Genomic DNA, 23,203 nt, shown 5'->3' with positions numbered 1-23,203 from the left:
TCTACGAACTGATTTTTTTCATTCCTTCCTCTACTTAATGCCTCTTTTTGTATTATTTCAAGTTATATATTTGTGGATGCTTGTTCTTTAATTTAAAAATAATCTTGTCTGACATTGAAGGAGACCTTTTTTTTGAGTCCACTTATCATATCATTCCCAAGACACCAAACACATACGCACATATTAAGCTTCTTGAGAATCGTCTTTATGCAACTCTATTGTGTGAGGGTTAACCCATCGTTAGGTTTTTTTGTTTTATTTATGGGTTTTGTAAAGGATGTATTTAAAGCACCTTCAAAATAAGCATTTGAGGGTATTTTTGATAGGGAGTTATTTATTTTTTTAAAGGCGTTTTAGGTAGTAAAATAAAATTTGGAAGGGTATTTAGTGTATCTTAATGTGCGCTCTTAGGGCACAAGTTAACAACACCCTTTATTTATTTATTTATTTTTGTGTTACTGGTAATTAGGGAATGAGAATTTGTGGATATTGAAGCAAGTTCTTGACCATTGGATTAGTCGTAAAGATTTATGAGAATCCCCATGATAACAGTGGGATTGAACCTTGAGAGAAAGGAGTCGAGGATATAACTTTTTATGGGGTTTTGTTAGTTGAAACATTAATGCCATTTTAGGGAATAGATTATTCGTTTGAATCTTTGAGAGGAACATAACACTAGTGTAAAATAAATAGCTGAAAGGGGGGAGAGGTATGTGAAAAACCACTAGGTTTTGTTGGGAAGGTCAAAAGTTGATCAATTATATGTAGTTGAGGCTTTAATGTCATTTTTACTTGGTAAAGAAGTTCATCATTGATCTCACAATTGCACTCCAATGATCAAGTTAATAGAAATTTTAGCATGATATTTAATCTTTTTCAAGTTCGAATTATCATTTGTTAATTTTGATTTTATATATTTTTCTCAAATCCCTTAGGCTCTGCATCAAATTTCAAGATGAACCATGAACACTATTGGTCATGTATTGTAGATTTTGGTGTATTGGATTATTGGACTCGAGAATTAGTTAGTCAACAAAACTATTAGACTCGAGTCGAAATAATCATATGGTTGCAAATCAATCCCAATAATCCTTACAAAGCATATCATCACTACCATTACCAATAGGAGGGGACCCACACAACTAAAATCAGTTTGATTGGGAGATTTCTATCAATTGGATTTCAGCATTTTCAATAAGTATGCAAAATCTAGTGGTCTATGGCCCTAGGATTGTGTTTGAGCTTTGCTAAACTAACTTTAAAAAAAAAAAAAATGACATAGATTTTTTCCTCGAGTAACCCAAGGAAAAAAAAAAAAACTAGCGTTTGTGCACATTCCATTTAGGTGAGTGTATCTGATTATCTGTTTTGAGAGTTGCTATTGGCACCCCAGCATTTACTTATACACCCCAATTTCTTAAATTGTACATAACACCCCAATTAAAGATTGCAGCACACTATTCAAACATCACAAAGGTTTGGCTCAGATTATTATCTCACTTCTTAACAATATAACTTGCGTTCAAAAAATTTAGTAGTTGTTCACAATTGTGATTAGATTTATATCCTAAACCCAAAGAATATAAATCTTGTGAAAAATAAAAATGATAGAGCTTCAATTTGCACCCCTTTATGGGATTTTTTCAAAAATGTGCTCAACTTATATAAAAAAATATGATTCTGGTACACTGTTCATCTTAATTCCCAAAACATGGTTTTTTAGTAAATTCGTCACTTTTACGATCAATGAATGCACTGATAAATTATCGGTGAGATCATTGATGGCAAAATCACATGTATTTTATTAGCGAATTCGTTGATAACAAAAGTGACGAATTCACGACTTCACAGATTATAAAAGTGATGATTTTACTTGAAAAACATGTTTTGGGAATTAAAATTAACAATTTACCAAACTTGGACATTTGTCACATTCAACGTACGAAATAGAGTGTAATAAGTTAAAGTTGGGGTGCCAATAACAGCTCTTTATTTTATTTTATTTTAAAAGTGGGTTTCGTATCATGCTTGTGTTTTTAGTGGTAACTACCCAACAACATATTTTATGGATTTGAGGTCCACTTGATAATAAATATTTGGTTCTTTAGATAATTTGCCACGTGGAGCTAAATGAGACATGAAGACTCCGCCATTGTGTGTCTGTGTTGACTTATCGGTGAGTTAGATCCATGGTTTAAAGACTCAACCGATCCCGATTTGACTTGACCGAGCCATAATAGCATTGCCATTTCCAATAGGGGTGCAACTTGGTTCGGTTTGAAGTTAAATTGAAATCGAACCGACATAGATCAGTTCCACTAAATAAGAACCAAAACCGAACCAAATTCCATTGGAACCAAACGAACCCCCAAATTGAACTAAAGTTGGTTTGATTCAGTTCGGCTCTCCAATAATCTATAAATTATAAGTAATATTTTTTAATGAAAAAACAAACATACAATAAACATAAAAATTCATGTTTTTAAAACATCAACAAAAACATAAGTTTTTACATATTGGATTAATCCAAGTAGGAATTAAACCTTTGGCAAGAATATGATTAAAAGCTTCAGTATTATTATGTCTAAGAGATAAAAGACACTTAAATTTTACAGATTCTTTGTTAGGATTGGTAAAATCAAGCCTTTGTGATGGACCAATATATTTTGACAGTTTTCCAAATTTCACAGTAGCCCTAACAGACCCAGGAATAATGAAAGTTTTAAGTCTAAACATCCAAACTTCAGGATACAACATGATACCAGGATCCCAACCTCTAGCTCTAGTTTTTAGAATAGTATATAAAACCATGACTACAACAATAAACCATGGAGCTCTATCAAAACCTTCCTTAGAAGGAGAAACTCTTTTATTACAAAGTAATATTTACAAGTCAAATAAACTAGTTCCTAAAAGAATTTCTTGGAATGATGTCCAGTTACCAACAATTTGGAACTTAACAGGAGAAGGCCAATCACAAATACCAGAAAATAAAGAACCCGAATCAATCATCCAATACCCAGATGGAAATATAGAAATCAATTTCCCATCATTTAAAAAATCAATAATACTGACAGATGAAACCAGTACAATAACTACAATACCACTACAAGATAACAATTTAATTCCAGGAAGACAATCTACCAGTAGAGCCTCTACAAGCAGAGAACTAAAATTAAAAGGAATTAAAGATGAAACAATACCAATACCGTATTATCAAGATCCCAAAAAAATAAATTATACTCAATTATCTCCTAATTCATCTCCAACACAATCACAAATGCAAGATGACACACCACAAATACATGTAATAGAAAAATTCAAACCAAACATACCTCAAATAAAACTAGACTACATTTTATCAAAAAATAGAGAAGAATTTGAGGAAAAATCAGAAAGTTTTCAAGAACAAGTTTGAGAATTTTACTATGAACATTTGAATAAAACTAAAAGAGCAATTTCATTTTTTTGATTGGTACTATAAATATTTTAAGCCACCAATAAAACAATTAAATGTTTTAAAAACAAACCGATGGGATGTCCCTAAATTATGACAAATAGAATCTCTTCATCCACCACCAATAAACAAAGTAGTAATACCAGTTCACAAAGATACTGTTATAGGATCTCCATACAAAGCAATAGAATTTAAAGATTTAGATAGGGTTCCAACAACTAGGGAGTTTCTAATAATAATTTTCCATTTTAACCATGATGAGATTTATGGATTCCTAAAAAATACACATAATTCAAATTGTTAAGGCACAAAATCTTAAATTCTAGATTTATTTTAATATGCATGATGTATCCTCAAGATATGTATTTTAAGAAAAATTACTTAATGGGTGATGTGGTACAGATTTACTTTTTAAATACACCATGACTTTTTGGACGGTATCTTAACAATCCCGATTAGTAAAATCTTCTTTTTTTAATCCCTGTGTCCCTATAAAACACAAAAGTCAAATAGTTGAGATCTATTATTCAAATAATTGACCTTTATCATTCAAATCGTCGATCACAACAATTCTTGTTCAAGTATCAAGATTGGTGATTTATGATAATTGATCCTCGTCGATTACAAAAGGTTGATCACAATGATTGGATCAAAGGTTGATCTCAATGATTTTTGAATCATCGGTATTAACAATTGAAAGGGGATAACAAGCATTAAGAAAGAAAAACTTTACTATAATTAGATTGTCAAGTTACCACCCACAAAGGGAGAGGTCTCGAGTTTTAAGTCCCTTCGTTGGTCTCCCAGAGAGATTTGTCCCTACTTACCTTTTCTATATTTTATCATTGTAATTGAATTTTGTAATTTCTTGATAGAGATTTAGGTTTTTTTATTAGTCATTTTTCATGAGTCCACAAGTCTGAATCCTTTAACCGGTTTGTTAGACAAGCAATGACAGATAGGGTTAGGTATTATTTTTTCTTCATCTTTCAATTAAATAAGGCACATGGTTGTAGACAATAATTTTATGTTTAAATGACTATCTTTCTAATTTTTTTTACTTCTCACATGTAAAGTCCGTCGATTTGAATTTAAATAAGATGAGAAAAAAATTTCAAGTTTAAAAACGATTGATTATTAGACAAGAGAGTGATCGATGGTTGGTTGGTGGTTGTCTATTTCCATTGCTCCCTTCTTCCTTCTCTTTCTTTTTAATTTATTTTCGTTGTCTTTCTGTTTTTGTTTGACATGTTTATCTTTATTTGATATTTTATATATACTAATATTATAAAAGAAAGGTAAATATGTCAACATAAGCTTACTATGAATGAGCAAAGGGTAATTTAGACATACCCCTATTGACATTCTCTTATGTTTTCAAACAAATGATGTACCCTCAACCTTAACTTACTTTGAAAGATCAAAGAATGACTTAAATACCCTTATCTTAAATAACTTATCCAAATTATTTGGGTTTTCTGCCCCAAATCAGTCCTCTTTGATCGTTTATCGTAATTTTTATTTTATCTTTCTTCAATCTTAAAATTCTCCTAAAGATTACAACTCTAACACTCAAACATAAAAAAATAATATAAGATTTTTTGGGAGTAGTAAATGATGGATTTTTGACTAAAGAAAAATCAATGATTTTCTACAAAAGGTTTGAGTTGATGGATTAAATATAATAAATATAATTTACCTACTAAACTCAAGAGCTTGAAAATTGCAATTTTTTGACTAGAGGTTAAAATTATGATATTTTAGAAACACCTCTCTATAAAATTGTAGATATTAGATTTACCCCTTGCAATATTCAAGATCAAGTTTGCCACCTTAATTGTAAGTCAATGTTATTTTTTATTGACAATTTAACAATGAAAATTTGATTTAATAATTCAAGAACTCAAGAGCATTTTGAAAAAATATAAAAATTTTTACCTCTAAATTATCGAGAAAAAGCAACCTTGACTTGACTTACAGTTAATGGGATAAGCTATATCGCATATTGCAAGGGTTAAGCCTAATATCACCAATTTTATAGGGTGATGTTCCTAAAATACCTTTAAAATTAAAGGCATTTTGATCATTTTATAAGTCAAAGAATATTTTATAAAAGTCAAACCAAGTTTCCACTTACTATTTTTTTTTTTAAATTTGTCCATTTATGACCACAGTTCAATTTGGTTGGAGTGTTGGACAATTTATATTTGTTGAAATTTTTTATAAATTATCAAATTTGTCGATCTATGACAATAGTTCAATTTGGTTGGAGTGTTAGACTATTTATATTTCTTAAAATAAATTATGACTTTATCATATAAAAAAAATTCCATAAAAACCGATGATTTACTAATCGAACTGGTTTTGTTAAGATTTCCGGTCGAACCTCCAATTCGGTCCGGTTTTTAAAACACAGTTGACGGTTGTATCTCATTAGTTTCTAAAAGATAAGGTTGACGGGTGTCATGTTGATTGGGATTATTGACTCGGCAGACTCAAATCGAAATTGTTGAGTTCAACTTCAAACGGGATCTGCATCTGCCGTGAGTGTTATTTAGTTATAGTTTCTGTGTTAATTTAGTGATGGCGCGAACTTTGTTCGCAACAACTCTCTCTGACTCTGTCTTCTCTCTCTCTCTCTATATGAAGTATGAATTTTTCTCAATGGTTCTCTTCTAACACTAAAAAACTCGAAAAAGCCCAAATGGATCCCAACAAGAAGCGACACAAGCCGAAGCTCGATCGTCGAAACGCCATTAAAAACATTGATTACGAAGCTTCTGCAACTTCATCATCTTCAGAAGATTCAGCATCTCTTCGAACTCGATCTCTTGATCTCCCTCCCTACTCAGATCGAACTAGTTTTCGAATCAGAGGAGTCGATGGAGAAGAAATTGATCGAATTTGTTGGAGTTTAGGGCTTTCAGGACCTGATGATTTGTCGATCTCTTCTGCAGCCTGGGAAGCCAGAAAGGCTCGGTCTTCGTTGGACATCTCGTCTCGATCTCGCTCGAATCAGCTGGAAGAGAAGGTAAGAGATGAGGGTTTGTTGACTAGATTTGGAGCTAGGGCTAGGGTTATCGATGAACAGGTGAATCAGAGTCGGGATTTACATCCTGTGAGAGCTTGCAATGGTGGTGGAGGAGGAATTAAGGGTGTTAGACCGCCAATTCTTGCTCCTCCGCCATCTAAATTTGTTCCTGTTGTCGATGATATTGGCTCAAATTGGGATCTTTTGAGGGCTTTTGCCCCTGAAGATACTAACGGAAGTTCTTCGACGAAATTGCGTGTGGATACCAGCAGCTCTTCTGACGAAGAAGATGATGTTGTTGAAGAGATTTCTCGAACAGTGGTTGAGATAGAAGATGTAGATGGTGTAAGGTTAGGTGAGACTGCTGTTTTATCTGAATCTTGTTCGTATTCGGCGTCAAATGATGACGATTCTTCAAGTACGAACACGGAGTCCATGCTTGTTATTTCACCTAATGGTAGATTTAAACGAGAGATCAAGTCGTGGACGAAAGGTAGTCTTTTGGGGAGTGGTTCATTTGGAACAGTGTATGAAGGGCTCAGTGAGTAAGTATTAATGCCCTTAAAACTAATTTTACTTTGTCATCTCTTAGTACTTGAATTACCATAATCCCCATTTTGCAGACAAATTATTAAGTACTTAACTTGTAGATGTTCTCTAATATAGTTCCTTATACTCTTTAAGATTTCGTCACTTGAATGAGCCATGTTACTGTTGCAATCCATCTGATCCTTCTTTACTACACTTATGCTTGTAAGAAAATTAGTGAAAAACCAAGGTGGTATGTTTGAGTGTATATTTTCCTCTACTCTCGGGTGCGTCATAACCCAGTTAAGCCCTGTGACCCTCTTTAGATCGGTCTTTTGGAGTAGTTGGTTGGTTAACGTGGTATCAGAGCGCTAGGTTCGTATAAGTCACGAGTTCGATTCTTTCCACCCTTATGGGTGAGGGGGAATGATGAGTGTATATTTTCCTCCACCATCGGGTCTGTCATATCCCAGTTAAGCCCGTGACCCTCTTATATTCATACTTTCCCCCCTCTCAACGGATCGGTCTTTTGGAGTAGTTGGTTGGTTAACATGGTAGAGTAAGTTTTAGGGAACTTTTACGTACATGGCATATCCTGCTTTACAAGTGTAATTGCTTGGAATAGTTTTTCATAAGTCTCGTTCACGAAGTAGGAGGTCATAATGTTGCAACTGTTGTAAATAAAGAAAATATGGGTTTTGTAGGGGATACAATTTTGGGATATTTTATTAAATTGTTTGCTTTTAATTTTTACTTAATTTTTCTGTGACTTATTCTTTTATTTTATAATATTTTAATATTATTTTGTGTGAGTGAAGTCCTTTTCTTTTGGCTGGGAGGGGGGAGTTGTGGAGTACTTTGATTCGGTTCAACTCTATGTACTTTTGCAAAAGGGAAAGGGTTTTTACAACATAGTATTGTAACCATAATGTCTAGAATATATTCTGACTGGCTGGTGAACAAACTCCAACTTCCCAAAATTGCAAACCATTTTTTTAATAAATATAGAAATATTAGAGTAAGGGAGAAAAGTAATACATAGCAAAATCTCTTTACTCTCAAGTGGTAGAGGATTTCTTAAACGGAACAAAACAAATGAAAAATTACAGCCACTAAGTCTCAAACGACGACACTCATCTAAACATGAAATCACAAATTGACTCCCTCTAAACTCCTTTAAGATTTGGGATCATGGATACTGGAGGGCTTCTTTCTTTAGCACAACTTTTTCATTGGACTCCACATTTTCTTAAAAAACTCTCCTATCCCTCTCCTTCCAAACGACCACACAAACAATAAGGAATTGCACACCCTCAAGAAAAATTCCTCTCAAATAAGCCAAGCGAATGGGCAGTGGGTAATTAAATGATCTGCTGATTCATCCAGGAGTTGCTATGTATCTGTTGGAGGTTAAGAAACCTCAGCTTAATAAAATAGTCAATAATGATAATCTTTGCCAGCTTCATAATCCAAGCAACCTTGAACAGAATGGGGGACTTCCATGTAACATTGGCTGGGAATGGAAATATGTCTGCACAAGATATTTCCCATAAAAAGATTTAACCAAGAATTTATTATTCGGGGACCATTTCCTCAGTCTTATCCAACTTCTGAGGGATGATGTTCTTCTACTGATTCATCTAGAATGGTGGATATGGCTTTGATCTTTCATTCATTCAGATTCTTCTAATACCCATATCTTATGATAAACACAAGTTGTCAATCTTTTCCCACTGGCTAATTAGGCATATACATTGACTAGGGATTAATAGATGTGAAACCAAGCCTCAAGGGGACTTTCCCACACTGCAAATCCTCCCAAAGCCTGGTTGGACCCACCTAAATTGCAAAATATGATTCATGTTACTGACCTCATGATTAGGATATGGTGTAGACAATGATGATATTCTATCGATTCTGCAACATTATCATATTTTAGGTTCTCATTAAGCTTTTTCTATGCAGTGATGGATTCTTTTTTGCTGTAAAAGAGGTATCGTTGCTTGATCAAGGAAGCCAGGGCAAGCAAAGTATTCTTCAACTTGAGCAGGTGAGACAATGCCAAGGATTGTCCTGATGAGATGCACTCTGTGTATTAACCATGAACATTGGATACTTGTTTGGCACCTTCTCAGACTATGCATCTAGAAATTATTGTATAGTGATCAAAGTTGCTTCCTTAGATTGCTTCATTCTTTTAACTATCTCCTTATTGGTTCAGGAAATTGCTCTTTTAAGTCAGTTCGAGCATGAGAACATAGTTCGATATCTTGGCACAGACAAGGTATTGCTTCTTAGCTTTTTAAGTTGGCTTTACACTCCGTACTTCCTAGTATTGTTTGTTTGTGTGTGTGTGTGTGTGTGTGCACTATTTACGTGGTTTAATTGATATAGTGCATCCTATCAGTGAAAATATTGTTTTGAATCAACTTATCTTCAAAGTTCGTCTAGGCGCCGCAGCTTGCACCTCGTGCCTCGACTGCAGTGCATGCCTCCTTGAAACCGCCTTGCTTGAGTAACCCTGCACCTCAATTTGCATTGACAACATTGATCTTACATGCCTATAGCCCCCAGTTTATCACATGCGAGCTTAGGGATTTAAGTGCCAAATAGCTCTCTTAGTATATCCTAAAAAATGGGGCAAACTATGAACCATGTGGATGAAACTGACTTTGAACTACTTTTGCTTATTTAAAAAAAAAAAACTGATTTTTTACTGGGCAATATATACCAAAGGCACGAAAATAATGTATCCACAAACTTCTATTGTGTTACCTCTATTATTTTTGTTGTAAGGATGTAAAATTCATAAACTAATATGAGGAACTTGTGCAATCTCACTCATTATCTTTGGGTAAGTTTGGCTGTGTGATGCTGCCTTTCTTCCTATCCTTTGTATTGAAAGCAATTTTACCAAGAAACTATGACGGTATTCCTATTTGATTTTTAAGGATTTTACTGTAAAGTGGATTTGCATCATGGAATGAATTCCAATTAATCTATACTATTATATTCCCCATTTATATTTTTGTCTTATGTTTCTCTGTACATTTTCAGAATGAATCAAAACTGTATATCTTCCTTGAGCTTGTAACAAAAGGATCTCTTGCACAACTGTACACAAAGTATAATTTGCAAGATTCTCAAGTCTCTTCATATACAAGGCAAATTCTCCATGGTTTGAAGTATCTTCATGATCAAAATGTGGTTCACAGGTAGTACAACCGAACTTGAGGTTTTTGTCTATTTTGAATGTTCATTTATTTGTATCTTGATGTTTCAATGTTCCCACGTACTTTTGTTTGTCTATTTCTTAGATTATATGTTACTTATCTTCATTTGCCCTTTCCTACCAAAGTTGTTTATTATCTTTGTAACCAATATGCTGCATGTAACTAGTGTGCTTACCCAAGGGGAGAAAACAGTAGTCTTCCCAGGCTGTGTAACAGGAGATGTACGAAGTGAATTCTGTAAACTGTAGTTTTGCTAACTAGTCTGCCAGTTTTTCTCAAGCTACACTTTTAGTTAATTTTTTTTGGTTTTGTTTTTGGTGGGAAAGCTGGTATGGAACCCATGACCTTGTGGTTGGGGTACAGATTGTCAACCAGTTGACCTACTTATCCGAATTGGCAAGGACCTGTATTATTGAGTGACAGTTCTTGGTCTCAAAACTCGTTGATATTGATAGAAACACGGTTATCTTGATTCCTGAAAACCCTAGGCTATCTGTGTCAAACAACACAACAAGGATTTGTGTATGGGATTTGTCTCTCTAGTGGCTTAGCCGTACCGTAGTTCATTTGGTACATTTTAGAATAACATTATGATGTATAAAAATAATAAACAATCATAAGAGGGCAAGGCGAAGGCCAAAAATGTTTCAAATGAGGTGGTAAGGATTAAGAAAAGATACAAAGACAGATGCTTTGGTAGAACATATAGCAAAATTGGTTTCTATTACCGTTCCTAAATTTTTGGGATATGGCTTACTTGTTTGAGCAGGTGGGGTCTGTATTATTGAGCGACAGCCAACAACCAGGTGGATATTAACCCACCACTACTAGAGAGATGCTCATCAAACAAATGATATGGATTCCTGACGCAGCACCTGTTTTGGGGGCATAGATAGACCTCCAATCAACTGGGTGAATTTGGTTGTTACCGCCCTTGGTATTCCACAAGAAATTATGAACCAATTTATCTAGTTACCTCTGGACACTCCTAGGAACCAAAAAAAAATGTGACAGTATATTGGAATTCTCTCCAAAGTGCTCTTCATCAAAATTAATTTCTCCCCTTTTCATAAATATCTAAATTTTTAGGAACCTAATTTAGAAGCCAGATGGCCTTCGACCTATTGGCAACACCAAGTGGAAGACAAAGTTGAGCGAAGTGTGAACCTCACATCCTAGGACCCTTTCTAACTCCGCTATATTAGAAATGACCCGACCTCGAAACCTTTTTTTTTTTAAAGCTTAATTTCTAGGCCCAACAATGCCTCAAAACAATACAACAAACCCTAAGAAAGCTAAGCTGAGTGGGAGACACATCCACAATAAACCTATTACCGATGAATTGAAGGTGAGTTACCATTGGATTTTTTTTGTTAATCACAAATCTATACAACTCACTCATTTCCATGGTGTTAATAACAAGTCTACTGAAGTTGAATATCAAAAAGGAACAAGCACAATGGATCTCCTTGCCAACCTTTGAGCTTTAAAAATAAAATCTATTGGATCGCCATCCACCAAATAGAGTAGAAAGGGGAGGATATACATTTTTCTGTTTTGATTAGTGGATATACACTTCAATATCCCTATCATGCTCAATGCTCCAAAGCCCAATTTTTTTGGAGTGAGAGTGACAAAAGTGACATTAGAGGCGTAATCAAGAAAAGCCTCTTCTTGGAAATCCCTAATAACAAGCATCAATCCTCCTTAATGATGTTCTAGCAAATTTTAAAACATGCATTGAGAATCCATTTGGTCATGGTGCCTTATCACCTTTCATGCGACTAATAGTTCCCACACCCTATCTTCCTTTGATGGTCATTCCAATCACGGTTGAGGCTTCGAAGAAATCCCATCAAAGAGAAGATTATCTAAGAGAGATATCACAATATGTTGCTCCAAATATAAATTTCTATAATAATCCACCACACCATCTCTGATTCTATCTTCACCCCTCACCGTAGATCCATTGATTTTCATCCTAATGATGTGATTATTTATCTCAACCGCCTCACTGTTGATTTTTTCCTCCAACTAAACACCTCAAGATTAAAAAATTTCTGGTGTTAAACATTTAGGTTGGGTTGTCATCTCTTTTTCTGAGGATAGAGATCTATTTTCTTCTAAGACATCCAGCTGAACTATCTCTTACAGAATTTTATTCTTCCTCGCATGAAATTTACTAATTTTTTTTCCACACCTTGAGATTCTCTTTAAGGGCTTTACGCTTCTGCCTAAATTGAACTCCTGGTCTACAACCAACCTGTAGTCAACTCCAAGAAATCTAGGTGTGAGAATCACATATTTTCATATGGGAAAGGGATAGGCCTTTTCTCTGATGTCCCCCCGGCTTCTTGCAAAAGTTTGGGGGGGGGGGGGGGGATATGATCAGACACTGTTCTGGGATTGTAATCTGAGCAGTACTGAGAAAATGCTCCTCTCAAGACGAATAATCTATGTAGTTTGCATAAAGTGGGTGTGTTTATTTTATTTTATTTTTTGAAATCCAGAAATGTTTACATTTGATGATTTCAGATGTTTCCTAATTTTGCCAGTGTTCTGATTACCATTTATAGTAACTTTGATAGATGTTTTGTTATACTTGCTCCAATCTAAAATCAGATTTCCTTTTTTCCCCATCTTCAAGGGACATCAAATGTGCCAATATATTGGTGGATGCAAATGGATCTGTGAAGCTTGCAGATTTTGGATTGGCAAAGGTTTCTTTTTTCCGCTGCATGCCAACACTCTGATGTTTCTTATATCTTTTTCAAGGGTTGTAAATTTCTTTATTTTATATTGATGGTTGTGCTCCTTCTCAGGCAACCAGATTCAACGATGTGAAATCTTGCAAAGGGACTGCATTCTGGATGGCTCCAGAGGTTTGCTTCTTTTCTTTGATATTGTTGTTTTCTGCATTAAGTGCTTGTAGCAGTGTAAGTTCAATGGAATAGATATCCATCACTAAGTGTCAATCTGATGGAAAAGCATGGTGTTAAATATCGCCAATGCAGATGGTTATATGCCGCATTGTATGGGATGCAGATGGTTATAACTGCATCCCATATAGAGTACTTTTTAAGTTGTATCGTCATCTTCAATGGGATTGGCAACATGAATGCTATTTTTTCCATTTAACTCTCTCTTCAGTAATATTTTCGTTCAAATCTTTTCTTACTACAACTCATATCAGTTTCAGTCTTCCTCTCACTTCTTTAGAGACTTCAACGTGAACCAAATCACTACTCCCTGAATTTATTCCAGTCTAAATTCAAAAGAATAAAGTAAGCCTGAACATGAAAAGTTAGAGGATGGAGGGATGGAGATATGATACTCTCTAGCCAATGGAATCACTTTGATGTGGATACAAGAGCCGATTTTGGGTTATTTAATTTCCGTAGAGATTCATGTAGGGGTCAAGCAAGGCCTATTACTTCATTAACTTTTAGCACACTTTGGTGTGCAATCTTCTAATTTCTTCTATTTCAAAGTGATCAGAGAGGCCATAGGTCCATGCTTAAGGAGAATTGATATTTATTGATTTTAGAAGATCACATATACCATGTTGTATAATTCGAAGTTTCGCGTAAGATACATTGGTTTTTGATTACTGATACGAAATATTGAGGAAAATATTGAATTCCTCTGTATTTCAGATTGTTTTGGTATATCATAGTCCACCTGCACAATACAAGCCAATATATTCAGTAAGAAAAACATAAGTAGTCACGTGAAACTCTAAGATTTCTCCCCAATTCTGAACAATTTGATAACTAAAAATGTTCAAAGATTTCCACAATGGAAATCATATATATTGTTTATATGATTTTAATGTATATCAGGTTGTCTAAATATATTCTTTTGATATTGAACATTTTAACATTTAAATTGTAGTTCTCAACATATGGAATAAGCTTGAAGGACTAGTAAAAGACCGATTCCTAGTTTAGTGTAAAATTCCTCTCTGCCATTTAAATTCAAATCAGGAAGGTTCCTAACTGGCTTCAACTAACTTATCGTTTATCATATTCCTACCACAGCTACATGGATTAAAACTGAAGATGCTAACCCTAGGACATCTCTATTTTGTCTTTTTCGCCTGGAGTTTTTTTGTTCATTATTGTGACTATGAAAGTGGATGGTCCTCTTTGGCAAATTATTATTAATATTATTTGGTTCTTTCTCTAGTATCGTTTTATCTTCTGCATGCCTCTTGAAAGTAATGTTCTCCTTGCACCTGCTTGCATTTGAAAATTGATATTATTAATACAATGTAACAAGCATTGGATGATATTGTCTGCGATCTTGAATATACCCATGAGCATCAGTGGTAGATAAATGTTTGTTAAGAGTTATGGATGTGTCTAGTGTTTGAAGAGCAATTTGCCCCCTGAAGATTCTCTTTTGTTCACACAGTGGCATATTTTGATTTGCTGGTTAGATCCTAGATAGAATGATCTCACTTTATCTTCTGGAGCATATATCTTATTATGAGACATTTATCATCATTTGACAATTTCAAGCATGGAGTTATTTCTTTCAGGTGATTCTGTCACTTTTGTGGGGAAAGTTATTATTGCATTTATATGATAAGAATGTGTGCTCCAAGATGCATGCTTTGTATGAAGTTTTTCTATTTATGGAGTTCATTTCACAAATCCACCACCCCCCTCCTCCCCCTCTTTTTTGATATATAGAGTTCATTCCACAATTACAGGTTGTTAATCGGAAGAACCACGGCTATGGGCTTGCAGCTGATATATGGAGCCTTGGTTGCACTGTTTTAGAGATGCTAACTCGTCAGCTTCCTTACTCTAATTTGGAATGGGTATGTGATATGTTATAAGCTTGGTTTTTTTTTTTCCCAAATTGTTTTGGCTTCTCTCTTGCACTGGTTGATTTTTATATAAAGATCTGATGATTCAGGACTTCAATGTCAATACGATGCCATTTTCTTTCTATACCTACCTGCATTTATTTTTGATTCAGGGCTATGATGCCTAAGCTAAACAATGGGTCTGAGATCAAGAACAGATTACGAAGAGCAAAAAAAAAAAAAAAAAAAAAACTAACTTTATTCATCCATAACACAAGAAAATCAAATAAATAACTATGTAATTACAAAATCAAGTGGAATCTCTTGGCCCAATTAAGGATTTCAAGATAAGTCTAGGATTATATAGTTTTCACTACTAGAATTCAAGTATAACTGATTTGTTTCAAAGCTCCATGTCATTAAGAAAACTTCCAGCAGCATGTTGTTTCAAAATATTAACGAAAAGAATGAGAAAGGGCTTGATTTGGGAATGTGGACTTAAAGAAAGGTTAGGTAGCTTGCTTGGGGTTTTATGGTTAGGATAAGGGGCTTGGATGGGGTAAATGGATGGTTGAAACAGTTTCAGCAGATTTATATGAATTAAAAGGTGGTCCGACTTGGGCATAGGGGCTGCAAGAAGGATTCAGTTGGGATCTAATGGGCTGTTATGCAAGCTTAGCAATGATTTAGGGATTGAGGGTTAGGTGTGGCTGGGCTAGGTGCTGTAAAAGTAAAATACAGCAGGGTTGAAACGTATGGTAGGGCTCGATTGCGGTTTTAAGGGTAGCAATGGGGATTTTTGAGGTGTGGGAATGGTTCGGCCAGTAGGTTCTGCAGGTATGGTGATAGAAAACCAGAAAATATAAGAGAAAGATTGAGAGGAAGAATAAAAAAATAGAGCAAGATTAGACTTACCTTGGATTTACATTAAGAACAAGTATGGTTCCACTCCACACCACCAGTCAGGAGAAGCTTTTCACAAGAAACCTAAAGATGTTTTAATTCATCTTGATTTATAAAATAAGTGGAAACAGGAATATATTGTGTCCAACGTAGTATCCTATCTCAAACTATAATCCTATAAAATAGAAACAAATCTGGAATAAAAGCAACCTAATAAAAAATACCGATCATGAGGGCTCTGCCTTCCCACTTAAGTCGTGGATCACTCTAACTGAGGGGGAAATAAGATTGAACATAACCCCCTTACTTAAGTTTTTTTTTTGAAAAGTATAATATATTGATAAAGGAAAAAACAAATACAAGGAGGCTGAGGAAGCCTCTCAAAGAACAAGAAGGAAAATAAAGCATCAATGATTACAAAGATCATTCCATCTAAAGACAAAATCATCGAAGGGAAATCCTGCAAACTCTTTAGACTGTTTTGTCCAAAGGTACAAATAGCCCAAGATCTCCAAAAAACCTGCATGCGAGTTTCTACTCTTACTATTGAACACCATGTTGTTTCTCTCATTCCAGACCCCCCAAACAATAGTCGAGGGAAGCATAGCCCACAGTTGTCTTTTTCTGGAATGGAAGTCATTACTAGCCCATTCAACTACCAGGGAGGAAAACTTACGGGGAAGGACCCAATACATGCAAAACCGACCAAGGAAATAAGACCAAATAATAGAAGAGAATGAGCAATGAATTAAAATATGATCCACAGATTCCTCGTCCCTCAAACAAAGTGTACAACAATTAGGGGTGATCCAACCCCTAACAATCAAATTATCCATTGTGAGTATCCTACCAAGGGAGGCCAACCAAACAAAAAAAGAGACTTTAGAGGGAATAGGCTTACACCAGACGATGGACCCCCAGAGGGATCGCTCTACTTATCTTAATAAAATAAAAACTTAAGTATCCTAAAATCTGGCCCATGGGCCTGATTGTCCCATCAATTTACTCTGGCTTCTTGTACATGGATATATTTCATTAACAGGAGCTAGCAAGAAGTTAATTACTAAAATTCAGATTTCAGAGTTATAATTGCCTTGATTTGGTTTAGTAAGCAATTTTATCACACATAGATAGGTAGAGCTATCAACTTTAGATAGGTAGAGCTATTAACTTGAATGAATCTTATATTCTTGCCACTTTTGGAATGTGCCCTAGAATTCAATTTCTATGACATATAGTTTGGTATTGATAACTAATATCTGTACAAAAAGAAGGTATGGAATAACCTGTTATAAGCCTGAAACAGTTAACTGAGTTAATGAAATAGATTTGGCTTCTCTAAGCCTGAAACTTCGGTTAAAAAAAATCTTCTTTGTAGTTAGCATTATCAGGGCACAAACATTACGAGATTATATCTTCATGTTTTGGTGGCCCTTCATCTACTCTTACAATCTCAATCCTTAAATTGAAGTGGTCACTCAATAATATGATTTTCTGTTGCAAAGTTTTAAATTTCATTTCCAACCAAGTACAACATGAAAGTCAACTGAAATTGTTGTTTCATTCTTTTACTATTTAAAAAGCTTCTGTTAAAAAATAATTAAGATAGAATGTCTTATACATGTTTATTGGCTTATCTGTATTTCCTGTGTCTCTAAGGCTCTCCATGTCAGAGAACTGTAGCAATGTTGGACACCAACACATGTGCTGTGTAATCGGTGAAATAGTAATCATCACATTCTGTTTCCTTTGGATATTTTTATTGTGTGATGCAGGAAATCATTCGGCCATTCAGCTATTTTGATATTGTAGTCAAATATCTATCCCAATCAATCTTCCATAAAAATGATGCACTGCACCCACTTTAGATGTTGGTCTCAATGTTTAATCTCTCTCTGCCATAACAGATGCAAGCATTATTTAGGATCGGCAATGGTGAACCACCACAGGTTCCCAATTCCCTTTCAAGAGATGCACGAGATTTCATCCTCCAATGCTTACAAGTTAAACCACAAAACCGGCCCACTGCCACTCAGCTCTTGGACCATCCATTTGTGAAGAGGCCTTTGCCAACTTCCTCGGGATCTATGTCTCCATTGCTTAATAACTGGAGACGGTATTAAGTCACCTCCTCAGCATTTGAAAATCAAAATATTTGAGGTAAATATCATTTTATGTATTTAATCTTTTTATTTGTGTTGGTTACCTACTGTCCCAATCATTCTTCCCAGATTCATTTTTTTGGTATAGTATGCAGAACAACACACACATCTACTAGCCCTTTTTGTGGTTGGGTTCATAATTGGTGTCATGTCATTCATGGTTCATATCACAATGACGTTCACCATTTACAATTCTTGGCAAAACAGATTTTTGCATTAGCTAATAGTTTATTTGCTCTGGTTTTAATGGATATTTTATGTTAGTCGGTAGTCGGTAAAACTTCATTTCTCTTATCAATCACACTCACCTTGTATGTACTTGGCTAAACAGATTCATCGTAGGCTTATTTCTCCTCCTTTTTTTTTTTTTTTAACACTGGCTTTACTCTTGAAAACAGATCCCTGCAAAACAACATTATCCTTGCTTACTTTTGCAGGATGCCAAGTTGAATGATTTGTTGGGGCTAATAGTGCAGTTTTTGGCTTGGATTGGACAGCATATGCCTATAACCACTTGTTTGGCGAAGCAGCCTATGTACAATCCAATCCAGAACCCCAAAGGTCAAATCTAGATGATTTATTTGCTCATTGGTGTTGTATTTCCCTGATGGGGCCATGGTGATGATTTTATTGTTGTGTGAATTTGCGAAACTATTGTTTTTTTTTCATTTTGCAGGTAAGAATGGAAAACATGAGAAGTGTATTTCAAAACATGTATTTTCATGCATCTTTAGCAGAAGTTTGTCTTATGAGATTGTTAAGAATGCAATCTCTCCTTGAGTTCATCGTGTATGTTACTGCGATCTTGTATTTCTTGTGCAAAGCCATTCACAACTTCAAGGGATTATCATTTTGAGGATTTCTGTTACCATGGGATTGGGTTTGGGTTTGTTGTAATGTTTGGATAAGCCAGCCTTGGCTGACTTAGTGTCAAGGTCACGTTCGGGGAATTGCACAAGCCAATCTGTTTTAAGGAAGCTTTGTAAATGTGTACAAGGTGTTCTATTTTTTTCATCTATAAAAATAAAAAATAAAATGAATGAACGAGCTGGGTTCTGATGAGATTTGATGCTTTAGTGCTGATATAAATATGTCCAGGTCAGCCAGACTGACAAGAGTCGAAATAAAATAAATTAGTGAGGCATAATTGACTATAGTTGATTTTCTCTCTGCATGGTGTGCTAGACAACTACGTCTAGCTTGATTAACATGGTTGAGTCACATTTCATTCACTACTAATGTCTGATCTATTAGTGAAATTTTAGACCCACAAACCAGTTGGATTTTTGCCACAACGCACCTTTGTCTTTAATCAAAATCAGCCCGATTAATGATTTGAGATTATGGGCTTTTTCCAGATATAGGATACTAGCATTTTTTTTTGTAGGGGGATTCTGTCCATGTTTATAAATCACGAATCAAACTGATTTTCGAAGATACACCAAGAGATGGGCCCAAGCATCCATCGGTCTTATACTTGTGCACATGATTGATTTTCAGCTGCTCGTACCTGGGTGTCGGCAAGGAAACCATGGATGACAATGGGGGAAAAATAAGCCCTTGGGGCCAGCCTCCCTCTCCATAAATACAGATTTCATAAATGACATTCTTTATCAAACATGGATTTCCAGATCCTATCACTTAAAGGCCTTGTTCATGCCATGAATTCAAAGCTTGACCCCTAGGGACGCCATCATCGATTCGGACCCAGAAGGAAGCCAGCACAAGCGAATTAACTCACCACATAAAATCTACCTTATGCAGGTTGCGAATGTTGAACATTAAATTAATCAAATTACTACTATCTTACATTTGTATTCTTAAAATTTTCTACTATTAATTCTATTTAATATTAAAAATTTTTCTAATATTGCAATTGATGGGACTCACGCGTCCATATATATATATGGGTCCCGTTCGCCACCCTTAGTTTTACCACACACTTTAACAAACGCGTTTTGTCTTACATGAGTTAGAAGTTTCGGAATGAGCTGATTTTTGGTGAGGATGATCTCTATGGTGAGGAGATCATCCTCACCAAATCAGCTCATTCCAAAACTTCTAACCCACTATAGAGATCATCCTCACCAAAAATCAGCTCATTCCAAAACTTCTAACCCCATCAAAATGATTTACAAAAAATGGACGGTCCACGATTTTTCAATGTGTAAACATGGGGCTAAACATTTCGGAATGGGCTGATTTTTGGGGAGGATGATCTTCTAATCATAGAAATCATCCTCACCAAAAATCAGCTCATTCCAAAACTTCTAACCCCATCAAATTGATTTACAAAAAATGGACGGTCCACGATTTTTCAACGTGTAAACATGGGGCTAAACATTTCGGAAGGCTGATTTTTGGGGAGGATGATCTTCTAATCATAGAGATCATCCTCATCAAAATCAGCTCATTCCAAAACTTCTAACCCATGTAGGACAAAAAACATTTGTTAAAGTGTGTGGTAAAACTTAGGGTGCTGAACATTTCCCTATATATATATATAGGGTCCCGTTCTGCACCCTAAGCTTACCACACACTTTAACAAACGTTTTTGTCCTACATGGGTTAGAAGTTTGGAATGGGCTGATTTTGGTGAGGATGATCTCTATGGTGAGGAGATCATCCTCACCAAAAATCAGCTCATCCCAAACTTCTAACCCCATAAAAAATGATTTACAAAAAATGGACGGTCCACGATTTTCAACAAGTAAACATGGGGCTAAACATTTTCGGAAGGCTGATTTTTGGGGGAGGATGATCTTCTAATCATAGAGATCATCCTCACCAAAAATCAGCCCATTCCAAAACTTCTAACCCATGTAGAACAAAAAACGTTTGTTAAAGTGTGTGGTAAAACTTAGGGTGCTGAACATTTCCCATATATATATATATAGGGAAATGTTCAACAACAAACATTTTGACAAACATTTTGGCAAAACATTTTTCAAAATATGGGAGAGGTTTTGGAATGGGCTGATTTTGGTGAGGATGATCTCTATGGTGAGGAGATCATCATCACCAAAAATCAGCCCATTCTAAAACTTCTAACCCATCAAAAATGGTTTACAAAAAGTGGACGGTCCAGGATTTTTTAACTTGTAAACATGGGCTAGAAGGTTTGGAATGGGCTGATTTTTGGAGAGGGTGATCTCCTCACCATAGAGATCATCCTCACCAAAATCAGCCCATTCCAAAACCTCTAACCCATGTTTTGAAAAATGTTTTGCCAAAATGTTTGTTGCTGAAAGGGACCCATATATATATATATATATATACACTTAATCTTCTATAGGATAGGATTGTGATGTGTTGGTTACCTTTAGAACCAACGGTAATTTGAACTATGAGCCTTCCAGCAGCTTACTCTTCCAATACAATTACAACCCAACTTCCAAAACCACTCTCCCTCTCCCTTTCCCCTCTCACCTACCTAAAACCAACCCTGACCCTTCCTAACCCTAATCGTAATTTAGTCAATAAAACTCAACTCTCAGTACGAAGTAACGACGACCAATCAATCGATCACACTGTTTCATGGACTTCCTCTATTGCTCGCCGCTGCCGAAACGGAATGTTATCCGATGCAGCAGCAGAGTTCGTCCGCATGAGACTTTCCGGTGTCGAACCCAATCACGTCACATTCGTAACTCTTCTTTCCGCTTGTGCCGATTTCCCCTCCAAATCTCTTCGTTTTGGGTCTTCGATACATGGGTACATCCGCAAATTGGGTTTCGATAAAAACAACGTTTCGTTGGGTACATCCCTCGTTGGTATGTATTCGAAATGTGCTCATGTCGATCTCGCCCGCCATGTGTTTGATGAAATGTGTGTCAAGAACTCGATGTCTTGGAACACCATGATCGATGGGTATATGAGGAATGGGGATGTTGAGGATGCGATCAAATTGTTTGATCAAATGCCCAAGAGAGATAAGGTGTCTTGGACTGCATTAATTGGTGGGTTTGTAAAGAAAGGTCACTTCGAAGAAGCATTGGAATGGTTCCGAGAAATGCAGCTCTCCGGGGTTGAACCCGACTATGTGACCATTATTGCCGTCCTCTCTGCAATTGCCAATTTGGGGGCGATTGGGCTAGGCATATGGGTTCATCGATATGTGTTACAACAAGATTTCAAAGAGAATATTCGAGTGAGCAACTCTTTAATCGACATGTACTCAAGATGTGGATGCATTGAGTTTGCTCGTCAAGAGTTCAATAACATGCAAAAGCGAAGTTTAGTATCATGGAATTCGATCATTGTCGGTTTTGCTATTAATGGGCACGCAGAGGATGCTCTCGAACACTTCTCGATGATGCATAAAGAAGGGTTCAAGCCGGATGGAGTTAGTTTCACGGGGGCACTTACGGCTTGTAGCCATGCTGGCTTGGTTAACGAGGGGCTCCAATTCTATGACACCATGAAGAGAGTTCACAGAATCCCTCCTAGAATTGAGCATTACGGGTGTGTGGTGGATCTTCTCAGCCGTGCTGGGAAGTTGGAAGATGCTTTCCAAGTAATAGAAAGCATGCCCATGAAGCCAAATGAAGTTGTATTGGGGTCCTTGTTAGCAGCTTGTAGGACTTGTGGGAATATTAGTTTGGCGGAGAGGTTGATGGGTTATCTTGTTGAGTTGGACCCTGATGGCGATTCCAATTATGTTCTCCTTTCAAATATTTATGCCGCGGGTGGACGATGGGATGGTGTGGGCAATGTTAGGAAGACAATGAAGGCCCTTGGAATAAGGAAGACACCAGGATTTAGTGCTGTTGAGATCGATTGTAGTGTCCACAAATTTGTAGCCAGAGATAAATCCCACATCCACTCGGACCAGATTTATGCGATTTTGACTCAGCTATCCGGCGAATTGAAGCTACATGGGTATGTTCCTGAAATTAGTGTAGGGGAATTATCAGAATACGATTAAAACTATAAACGAATGTTCCCATGATCCTCATCGAAACGTGTTAATCGGCTCATTGGCACAATTTCTCACATTTTTTAAGAGGAGAAAGAGGACTATAGAAAACTTCACTCCTCTCTTTAACTTATTTAAAAAAATATTTTAATCAA

General features: G+C 35.8%; 2 protein-coding genes across 4 annotated transcripts; both read left to right on the top strand.

Moving 5' to 3' along the window:
• The first annotated feature begins 5,939 nt into the window (after positions 1 to 5,939).
• On the top strand, positions 5,940 to 18,986 carry LOC147404245 (mitogen-activated protein kinase kinase kinase 1-like). 3 transcript variants are annotated; one of them, XR_015177721.1, is made up of 10 exons: positions 5,943 to 7,033; positions 8,982 to 9,066; positions 9,238 to 9,300; positions 10,074 to 10,231; positions 12,897 to 12,969; positions 13,072 to 13,131; positions 14,967 to 15,077; positions 17,876 to 18,128; positions 18,568 to 18,691; positions 18,807 to 18,986. XR_015177721.1 is itself a non-coding variant. In XM_086440123.1 (9 exons), exons 1-8 carry the CDS (start codon positions 6,108 to 6,110, stop codon positions 18,089 to 18,091), a joined length of 1,692 nt encoding a protein of 563 aa, XP_086296249.1. In that variant the 5' UTR covers positions 5,940 to 6,107; the 3' UTR covers positions 18,092 to 18,128; positions 18,529 to 18,986. The 3 variants fall into 3 exon arrangements, 2 of the variants coding, with proteins under 2 accessions (XP_086296249.1, XP_086296248.1); XM_086440123.1 differs by having other exon boundaries at positions 5,940 to 7,033; positions 18,529 to 18,986; XM_086440122.1 differs by having other exon boundaries at positions 18,568 to 18,986.
• A 2,488-nt stretch (positions 18,987 to 21,474) lies between these two features.
• Positions 21,475 to 23,203, top strand: PDE247 (Tetratricopeptide repeat (TPR)-like superfamily protein). Its single transcript, XM_086440120.1, has one exon. The coding sequence runs from the start codon at positions 21,477 to 21,479 to the stop codon at positions 23,055 to 23,057; it is 1,581 nt and encodes a 526-aa protein (XP_086296246.1). The 5' UTR covers positions 21,475 to 21,476; the 3' UTR covers positions 23,058 to 23,203.

This window comes from Akebia trifoliata, chromosome 4 (genome assembly GCF_017979445.1).
Source record: "Akebia trifoliata isolate Shusen 1 chromosome 4, ASM1797944v1, whole genome shotgun sequence".
Lineage (NCBI taxonomy): Eukaryota > Viridiplantae > Streptophyta > Magnoliopsida > Ranunculales > Lardizabalaceae > Akebia > Akebia trifoliata.
The sequence above is the reverse complement of the archived record's forward strand: the minus strand, read 5'-3'. Positions and strand labels throughout refer to the sequence as shown.

What these genes read in the sequence shown, in the direction of transcription:
- LOC147404245 (XM_086440123.1), top strand. Translation starts at nt 6,108, where the DNA reads ATGAATTTTTCTCAATGGTTCTCTTCTAACACTAAAAAACTCGAAAAA. An exon ending in GTGTATGAAGGGCTCAGTGA is followed by an intron (nt 7,034 to 8,981) that starts GTAAGTATTAAT and finishes TTTTCTATGCAG; the next exon opens with TGATGGATTCTTTTTTGCTG. An exon ending in CTTACTCTAATTTGGAATGG is followed by an intron (nt 15,078 to 17,875) that starts GTATGTGATATG and finishes CTGCCATAACAG; the next exon opens with ATGCAAGCATTATTTAGGAT.
- PDE247 (XM_086440120.1), top strand. Translation starts at nt 21,477, where the DNA reads ATGAGCCTTCCAGCAGCTTACTCTTCCAATACAATTACAACCCAACTT.